The following is a 10584-nucleotide window of genomic DNA, read 5'->3' on the forward strand; positions in this document are numbered from 1 at the left end:
TTCTTACTGATTCACGAGGAGGTTTATTGAGTTTAATTTGCAGACCTATATAAATAGATGGATTTGTGTGTAAGGCATCAATGTGGCACTATGCATACGAACCCTCCTTTTTTTCTACACAGGAGCATCGTGTGCGTCAGGCTGCCTAGTTTAGTTAGCGCCGACCACACCGTTCTTGTTGGTCGTGAGTTCCAATCCATGTACTTATATTTAAGTACAAGTAAAAAAAATTGAGATAGCAAGACTCGAACCTGGGTCTTAGGGGTAGAAGTATGGAACCCGAACCAGTGCACCACTCCGACGTTGTTTGCAGTTTAACGGCTCGCCTGTTGAAAAACCAATCACGGCACAGCTTTTTTTGAAAAAGAAACACGAATTATTTTTTCTCACTTATGGATGGCATGGTGGATAATTTATGGCAACTTCAGGAGCAATTTATAAGAACGAAACGTTTTCCTGTTTAGTCACTTAAAGAGGGACGGCGGGTTAATTACCTGAAAAGCGAGAGATTTTTTTGCAAACAAACCACAACGTACGGCAGAAGCACTGGCTGCTTTATTATTAGGGAGATATATATATATACGGATGTGTACACAGGTACGTACGCACGAATTAAAGCCCCTCCCCGCAGCTTTTGTTCATTTCAAATGAAAAAAGAATTCCTCCCCCGCAAAAAAAAATAGAAAAAGAAAAAAGAGTTCCTCCCCTGGCCCTGCTGCAAGGAAATAGCTTTGCTTTCGCCCGTGAAAATGGGCTTTCTGTTTCATCTCAAGGCTCCAGCGGGGCCCGCTGGGACGTCTGTCACGCAACGACGGCATGGCGTGAGACAGGAGAGACAATGGACGCCACCAACACCATCTGCCAGGCTCGCCAAAGAAAAATAAAGTCAGGATGATCCTTTCTGCGACTGTAGTAGTATTTGTTTTCCATAGTGCATCCAAACGTACGTGATGGCTCACCACACGACAAGACGTACGTTCCGGTCTGCAGTCAAAGTACATACAAACATAATTAATAAATCCATATACGTACGTATACAGACCGGTACATGTCATGGACACGGAGACCAGGCCCGGACGTCGGTTTGATAACCAGCAGTTAACCCTGTCGGTCGGCGGATTTCTGCGTCGCCGGAGGCTAGAGCTGCAAAAAGTTTTGATCGAGGAAGATACTACTGCATGCTTCAAGTCCAAGAGAAGAGACGAGAAGAGAGCGTGGGGCGATCAAGACGTACGTACTATTGTACTGTTGCCGTGAATGCATCACACGCTGCCATGATCTTTCACATTTACTACACGCCAGCGTACCGTACGTACGTGCTGTTCCACAGACACCACCGTACGTAGCACCAATGCTTCGCATCGGGACACAGCCACCATGCAGTAAAACTACGAAATCTCCATCACCGCCACCACGATTGGAGATGGCGATTGGCGACTGCGAACCCAGCAAAAAAATCCACTCGCACGCGTACGGCTCGTCCGTGTCCGTGTGCATGCATGCATGCATGCACAGCAAGCGCACGTACGTACCAACTAGGGCAGTACAAGAGAGAGAACTAAAAGCAGCTATGGTCTATGGACTTTGGACTTGGAGTCGTGGAGAGGCCGACCGGGTTGGTTCATTCCTAGCTTTGCTCGTCGCCGGTGGGACTGTCATCGATCGGTGAAAATGCTGCGTGCGTGCGTGCGTCTTTGTCGATCGTCCTTTTGTATTTGCATTTGCTCTGCATGCACAGCTAGCACAGTGTAGAGTTGGGCATGCATGCAGTGCAGCTGGGATTCGTAGGCAGTACAAGTGAAGTGAGGTGAGCACAGTGCAGTGACTGTAACAGTAGCGCCAGCTATCACTATTACGTGGAGTAGCAGTGCAGCCAATAGAGAGGCTAGGCCAGTTAGGCAGGTATAGCTAGCTAAGCTAGCTAGCTGGGTGTGCCCTGCATGTGTAGCTAGTTCCTAGGGATAGGGTGGTACACGCACATATATGAGCGTATGCGCCACTGAATGCAATGGCTCATTCGAGCCATGTGTAGGCGTTTCTTTCCGTGATGCCAAATGTGGTCAGTTGTCATACGTGGGCGAGGATCACCACTTGGGACGCTCTTTCTCCGTCTCAGGCTCGTCCCAAATCAGTTTATCAAACGAAAGGAATGGAAAAAGGAAAAACTTGAGTACTACTAACTCTAACTAGTAGTAGGTGTTTTAGCTGGCACACACTAGAGACTAGAGCAGCATGCATGCATGACAAGATGGTAGCTAGCTAGGTAGAGAATCCGATGCTGTTCGAGGGGGGGCATGCACCCTGTGCTGTGCGTGCATAGCGATAGCATAGGCGCACGTCCATCTCCTCTGGGTGTTGGTTTGTTGTTGTTGGGTTTGTTTGGCTCCCACTCAGGAGATGGAGATATAGACGGTGCCGGGGCCCAAAGGAATCGGCCGGGCCTCACGCATGTGGTCTTTGCTTCCCGGGAGGAGGAAAAATGCGTGACATGCCATGGAGATGGACGAGGGGTGGATGGATGCACGTCACGTCCCTTTCCCAACAGCCGCGTAACAGCTTCCAACGGACCAGCTGCCTCACATTTGCCCACATAAGCGCTCCCGCTACCGCTCCCGAGCCATACCATACGTCTTGTGCTGCTTCATTGAGTTGAGTGCCCTGCCCTCAAGCCTCAAGTGCCGCGCAACCCAACATCTCAATCAATAATATGTTTTCTATGATTCGCCCGGATCAATTTTAACTAATCCTATTCTTGGGCGTACAAATACGTCTCAATCGTTTGGTAAAAATGCAAAGCCCCTCTCCCATTTTGTCTCGGTGATCGTTCTACAGACAGATACAAGCTGACATTGGATGACAAAATACGTCTGCATTGCACGGTCCAAATGATTGCGAGCAATTTACTACACATTTTATATTTGTTTCAAACTGATGAATGGGCTTCGGTTGGTTGGCTGGACCAAGTGAATGAAGAGTCATATCACCCACACATGCTACCTACATGTCCTCTTTAGGGTGCGTGTTCCTATTTTTCAATCTTAACAACTACTACTTCTATATCTAAATAATTATAGTCCGAGAGAACTAGGTACGGAGGGAATAGTTCCTTCTAGACATCAATCCATCATTTTATTACCCTATCCAAATTCTCAAGTCCGCCGGTAGAAAATAAATATTCTCAAGTCAATAGAATCAAATCCTGAACGTGCGCTAATTTGATCCATCTGCAGACAGCCTCAATCATATTTATATCCTCGTTCCTACCTCATTTTCAGCCCTCCAGTTGGTCCATGCATCTACACAGTGTTACAACCAACAACTAACGAACTCATTGCGTGCGTGTCCTATACTAAATGTTAAAAATACCACTGATACTTCAATTCGTCATCCGTTTTCAACTACCGGATTGGTTGGGCTTACAAATATCACCATCGATATGGACTCAAGCCTGCAATAATATTGCTCCAGTAACTACTCCAAAGCAGGGCAATCAGTTTGAGATTTGTTATTTCTAAATCTGCACGAGTACCACCATGTGATGTCAGAATTTTGATCTTGTTTCTAGAAGCTAGAGAGAATGCCTGCGATTTGAATGAAGTACATATTATTTGCACATGTAGTCATAACTTGAGGATTGTTCCAGTGTTCCTATGTATAATTTTAGTGTTTATTTTTAATTGCATCGGTGCAGACGAAGATGGAGGACGAATTGCTCCCAAAGTTTGTGACAATGATGTCATGTCTTAACCTGGTCTTTGTCTTCCCCTGAATAGGAAGAAACAAGGCAAGAGATCGAAATCTAGGTAGCTAAGGAGATATTCCACCCTAGGAGGTATCTCTTGTTGTTTTCAGATTGCTTTCATCGGTGTTTTCCGTTAGCAAGAAGGCAGACACTAAAAGGCCAGTTTTGACCTGTTGAAGTAAAATTATTGCTTCTTTTATGTCAACTTGGTGTGTGCATCGCTCGATGCAAAGGACGGAGGTTATTTTTCTTTCTAAAAAAAGGAAAGAAAAAAAAATGCAACTTGCACATGTAATTTACACCTACAGTCTCAATGTCGTAGTTGAATGGTGATATAAACAGATAAATTATTGTGAAAGCGTGATGGGTTTTCAGTAGCCGCCGTAGTAATAATCAAAGGAGGGCCTACTGTATCAACTTATCTAGTCCTTCCATGCAATAATCCTGACGATCGACAGAAGAGAATGATGCCTATACTAGCTATATTCAACAAAAAGGGTAATATGTTTGATGTCATACCTATCCCGATTACTAAAACAGTTTTATGCTTTCCCTCTGAAGCAAGACCGGGGCAAAGATTTGTGGTGAATTCAACTAACCAAGAGAAAAGGAAGCCCGGCCGGCCCGAATAGTTGTGTTCAAGTAAGTCATATTAGTTGAGATACAAAAATACATATATCTGAGCAGCATGTGTTACGACAGGACTTGACCTGAACTACCAAATGTAGTATAAGTTGAGATTTTATTTTGCTGTAGTGGATTCAGACGTGAAAGTGTCAGGTCACACAATAGCCTTACCCAGTCGAGTCCTCCTTGGTGCAACTATAAAACATGCATGATGACTGCTCCATCCACGTCTTCATCCATCCATTCAGCAGATGAACAGGTTTCCTACTCCGATATTTTGCTGTACACGTTCGTGTGTATGTGTCCATGCATGCCAGGCCCAGGCCCAGGCCCAGGGTGCTGTCTGGAGTATAATAGATATATAAAAGAGTAACTCGAGTCAAACATGGCCAGAACCGGCACTGTAGGTGGTAAAAACTGGTGAGAAACTCACATTGCAGTGATCGCCCACTGCGCGGTTTCTTGGCCAACAAAAGATCACAGAAAAGTATCCCTCAATCAAAAGAAGAAGAAAATAGACAGAAGCATGAAGGGATGATTTTGGTTTTAGCATGCATTGACCGGGCGGGTTGGTTGCAGTTGCAGAGTCAGAGGCAGACGCGGGCATAATTAAGACGGTGATGAGGCGAGCAGGCAGTTGCAATTACAGAAAGCGAGCGGGAGATGACGGAGGCACAGCAGTAGCACAACTGGTAACTGAGTCAGAAGGGAAGAAGCAACGAGATGGATGCTGTTGCAACAGCAGTTTCGTTCGCTTGCAGGAAATCGTCAAGCGTGAGATGAGGATGAGGCGCCGCGACCAGGCCATGCGCGCAACAGTCCAACGGAATCCCCCCGAGACCACGCTCGCCCCGCCCCGCCCCGCCCCTCTCCTCAGAGAGAGAGAGAGAGAGAGAGAGAGAGAGCAGAGACTAGAGAGGGGAAAATGACCCGTCTTGTTCTGGAGATGAGAGACAGAGAGAGATGGAAACGACGACGTTCTTGTTGATGAATGTAACAAGAAAGAAAGAAAGGCTCGCCGTTGCGTTCACATACTCGTCGTACGCACCGATCACGCCGGCCGGTCCGCTCCTGCTCCTACTCCTAGTGCACCGGCTTAGTAAACCTGCCGAGCGAGTGTGCCCTTAATTTGTTTTCTCTCTCGCCGTCGCCGTCGCCGGCGGCTCGGTGGGCACCGGCCTATTTTTGGTTATTTTCTTGCTTCTTCGGTACAAATGGAATAGAGAGAAGACAAGATGAAACTAAAAGTTTGGGTTGCCACCATTACATGCATTACACTACATTACATTACATGCGACTTGTTTACCATCTGAATAAGTAATCAGCAGCAAAACTGAGGAGTGGAGTGAGACCAGAGAGGTCACATCCATCGCCATACCCATATGCCCACATAATTAAATCGCCATAATAAACAACTTAAACTCCTCCTCATTTTCTCCTAGTCTGCTTCTTCTAGACTCTAAGCTTAACTAGCTAGCAAGGATTCACCGCTACCGCTACCGCTTAGGATGATGATGACGATGATGATATCGGCCTCCACCTGTACACCGCACCGCCAGCCCGGTCATGTCGAGCCCACGCCCAGGAAGTCGAAGAAGGGGACGCTCAGCTTGTCGCCATCCTGCCCGGCGGCGCCGCTAGCCTCCTCCTCGTACTGCTGCTGTCTGCGCTGCTGTTGCCGCGCCGACGACGACGACGGGGCGGAGAAGGCGGAGCGAGGGCTCGCCGCGAACGCCTGGGCCACCGCGTGCGCTTGCGGAGACATGTCGTAGCCTGCAGCAAAGACCAGACCACCATGTCAGTCGGAGCCGGATCAAACCGCCTCCTGGCCATGTCCATGTCCATGTCCATGTCCATGTCCATGTCCATGTCCATGTGGACGACTGACGACTGACGACGCAACAAAACAACTATAACTTGGGGCTTGGGGCTTGGGACTTGAGCCTTGAGGGCAAGCATGCAGTGAGGCACGTACCCTGGTGGTGGTGGTGGTGGTAGAAGCAGGGGACGGCGGCGCTGCCGGAGCTAAGGGAGAGGTCGGTGGTGCAGGTGGACGCCGACTCGTCGGACTCGCCGCCACTGTAGGCGCGGCTGGCCGTGGCTGGCTTGCTGTACACCCCGCTTGCTATCGCCACCCCCATGGCGAAGGGCTGGAGCGGCATGGGAGATGCCCCGTGGCCGTGGAGCTGGTACTGGTGCTGGTGCTGGTGCTGGAGGACGACGGCCGGGTAGTGCGGCGCCGGGGCGATGGAGGAGGAGGAGGAAGATGCGGGCTTGCTGCGGCGGCGGAAGGCGCCGGACTGCTCCCGCTGCCTGCGGGCCATGAGGACGTGCCAGTGGTTCTTGACGGCGTTGTCGGTGCGTCCGGGGAAGAGGCGGGCGATGAGGGCCCACTTGTTGCCGTAGGCGCGGTGCGCCGCCATGAGCCGGTCCTCCTCCTCCTCCGTGAAGGCCCGGCGGTTGATCCGCGGGTCCAGCTGGTTGAACCACCGCAGGCGGCAGCTCTTCCCTGATCGCCCACGTCACAAAAACAAACCACGAATCAGACACAACCGCCATTTGCGTTCGTTAACCGCAACACACTCCAAACTAAAACTAAAATGCATGTTTTTATTTTTTCACTTTTACACTAGTAGTAGCACAAGAAAAGGAAAGAAAGGAGGTTATATTTATATCCATCCACACGAACGAAAGTAAAAGAAAGAAAGCAGTTTGCGCATTGAATGCATCTTCGAATCCGAAATGAAACAACTACTCGTATACTGGAGTAGTAGTAGATGGGCGAAACGAAAGTGCATTGCATTTGCATCAGACGAAAACCTGATCTGCCGTCGAGCTTCTCGGCGATGAGGTTCCAGTTCTGGGGGCCGTACTGGCCGACGAGTTCCTTGAGCCTGGCGTCCTCGGCGGGCCTCCAGTGGCCCCTGGAGCAGAGCTTCCCCTGCCCGCCGCTGCCGTCCTCCGCCTCGTCCACGTCCGCGACCGCCTCCTCCTGCTCCTCCTGGTACGGCGCCGGAGCCGGAGCAGGAGGCGGAGGGTGGCTGAAGAAGCCATTCATCTCGCGAGCCATTCTCGTTCCCCCCCTCTCTCTCTCTCTCAAGGCTGGCTTAAGGAGGATTAAAAGGAGAGGAGAGGAGCGGGAGGGTGAGTGGTAACGGAACAAGAGAGGAGAGCGAAAGGGACAGCTTCTTGTTTGCTGTTGATGCCGCTGCGAGGGGAGTCCCTCTCTAATATAGGAAGGAGGAGGAGGAGGAGGAGGCCGCGCCTTCTCTTGTTCTTGCTTCAACACCCGCAACAAAATGCCAAACAAGAAACCCAATTAATGCCTCCTATAACTTTAACTTTATCATCATCTCTCTCTCCCGGCTTTTATTTTTCGGTGGTAACCTTGTTTTGTGTATTGTTCGGTGCTTTGGGTCTCATACTAGTAGTAGTAGTACTCGGTTTGGTTGGGTTTGGGGGTTTCCCTTACTTTGAGACCGATGGCAAAAGGGTTGGAAAAGAAGGGCAGAGAGAGAGAGAGGGGGATTCTTTTTTGGGTTCCAGAGGCCACTCGTGTGGGTTTGGGGAGTCCAATCCCAACCACTACCAGGGGCCGGGGGTGGAACTCTGTCCCTTGCTACCTTGACAAACCCGCCCCAACCATCCTTCTCCCTATGCGCACCCCCTAGCATACCCACATTTTTTCATCGCATTGGTATGCATATCAATATCCATCTCATGCATTTACTACTTCTGCTGCCGTTATTTATGTCCAATATACGTGAATATCGAGCGCAAACCAGGTCTTCATATCCTGTGTTTATCTTTGAAGATATGGCTAACAATTGCCATCCCAAGGCTGCTCTTTGGTTACTCATTACTAGCAGATTAAGATTTGAATATATATTTTCAATAAGGAGAAAAATGAGTTGCCAAATATTCCAAACAGCTAAGCAAAGCATAGCAAACAGGTCACACACTTGTGCTAGGAAGTTTTTGTAACTCAGACATGAACACAATTACACAAGACCACGCGATTACCCAGCATTCACATAAGTGTAGTATATAACTGTAGTCAAAATATCGAGTCGGTTTCAACAACATATAATGTCCGTCCCACAAGTCACGGTCGGAAGGGTAGCGAAACATGGTTAAGAATATTTTAAAAGGATAACAATACAATTTAGTAAGCAAACAATCGGATTTCAGGTGACACAAGTGACAAAACCTAATTAGTCACATATGACACTAAGAGGTTTTCATGATCACAAGACCAACGAAAGAACCAGAACAACAAGATATTGTGCTAGCTTCAACAATGTATATAATGACTTCCCATGTTGGGTAGGGTCACATAAAAAGAATTTGAAAGGAAGTAAGAAAGTTTACTAGGCGACCGACCATATTTCAGATGACGCAAGCGACAAAATCTAATTCATCATAGATAACACTAGGAGGTTCATGTGGTCACAACAATAAGCACTCATGTGGACAACAGCATAACTACTTCATTACTTGGTTTGTAAGGGAACCTAACATATTGTGCCACATACAAATTCGGGAGGATAAGAACAATAGCAATGCCCACCGGAACGCTTATCCTCCCTATGTGCACACCCTAGCATACCCACATCTTTTCATCACATTGGTATGTATATCTATCCATCTCATGCATTTACTACTTATACTACCGTTATTTATGCCAAACATAAGTAAATATTGAGCGCAAGCAGGTCTTCAAATCCTTTGTTTATCTTTGGGGATATGGCTAACAATTGCCATCCCAAAGCTGCACTTTTAGTTACTCATTACTTGTAGATGAAGACTTGAATATATATTTCCAACAAGGAGAAAAATGAGTTGCCAAAGATACGAAACAACTAAGAAAAGCATAGCAAGCAGGTCACACAGTTGTGCTAGGAAGTTTTTGTAACGGATACATTAACGGAGTTACAGAAGATCGGGCGATTACCCGGCAATCGCAAAAGTGTAGTAATGGTAGTCAAAGTATCGAGCCAGGTTCAACAACATATAATGTTCGCCCCACGAGTCGCGGCGGGAAGGGTGGCAAAAAATGGTTAAGAATATTTTAGAAGGAAAATAATACAATTTAGTAGGCGGACAATCGGATTTGAGATGGCGCAAGTTACAAAATCCGATTAATCACATATGGTACTAAGAGGTTTTCGTGATCGCAAGAGCAACAAAAGAACGTGAACAACGGGATATTGTGCTAGCTTCAACAATGTATGTAATTTCTGCCCGCATTGTGTAGGGTCACATAAGAATAATTTGGAAGGAAGTATAGAAGTTTAGTAGGCGACCGACCAGATTTCAGATGACGCAAGCGACCAATCTAGTTCTTCATAAACAACACCAGGAGGTTTATGTGGTCACAATAACAAGCACTACTATCGACAACAAGATAACTACTTCATTACTTAGTTGGTAAGGGAACCTAACATGTCGTGCCACATACAAATTCGGGAGGATAAGAACAATAGCATTGACTTTAAGAGTCTTCCAAATAATTGCTTTCATTGTTCCCATAGTTACGGGAGATGACGCATGACAAAACCTTGTTTTCCATGACAAGCAATATGAGGTTTTCGTAAGCACCTGTAATGCACTAACGAAACGACAAGCCAACGAAGTTGGTATCGCTAACCAAGCACAGAGAGGTCGATGCAAATTTGCAAAGATAGGAATGGTCGCAATGAAATTAAGAGAATTTAAACATGTAAAGCAATGACAAACCCAATTGGCTATAAATGCTAGTAGGAGGTTGTTGCGATCAAGAGAATAACACAATAGTGAAAGCGACAAGCAACTTCCTTGCTCAATAGTTTGGTTTGTGATGGTAACCATACATCACGCTAGATACAAATTTGAAAAGGTAAGGCTGAAATCAATTCTTTTAAGAACTTCCAAAGAATTAGTTTTATTTTCCTATTTTCCGTAATCGCAACGGCCAATGTTACACAAACTAGTTTCTCATGAAGGGTGTAGAATCATAATTAGGGCAATACTAGCAAGTCTAGTCACACCTGCCACATGAAGTCTAATATAGTAAGTAGTGGAAAGCAAAGATTTTGCACGTGAACACAAGGAACAAGCCATAGAAAATCAAACGCAATGCAGACACAATGCTTTTAGCATGGTTTCGATAGGGGCTGCTATCATATGCCCACGTTGATGGGGACTTCAACCCACCAAGGGTAATGGTTGTGCGA

At 47.0% G+C, this 10584-nt stretch overlaps 1 protein-coding gene across 1 annotated transcript; it reads right to left on the reverse strand.

Moving 5' to 3' along the window:
* Positions 1–5607: 5607 nt before the first annotated feature.
* LOC123439787 (transcription factor CSA-like) lies at positions 5608–7612 on the reverse strand. Its single transcript, XM_045116462.1, has 3 exons — positions 7190–7612; positions 6345–6878; positions 5608–6142 (listed from the first exon to the last, which is right to left on the reverse strand). The coding sequence occupies exons 1-3, from the start codon at positions 7437–7439 to the stop codon at positions 5934–5936; spliced, it is 993 nt and encodes a 330-aa protein (XP_044972397.1). The 5' UTR covers positions 7440–7612; the 3' UTR covers positions 5608–5933.
* Between the last annotated feature and the right edge of the window lie 2972 nt (positions 7613–10584).

The sequence above is a fragment of the Hordeum vulgare genome, chromosome 3H, assembly GCF_904849725.1.
Source record: "Hordeum vulgare subsp. vulgare chromosome 3H, MorexV3_pseudomolecules_assembly, whole genome shotgun sequence".
Lineage (NCBI taxonomy): Eukaryota > Viridiplantae > Streptophyta > Magnoliopsida > Poales > Poaceae > Hordeum > Hordeum vulgare.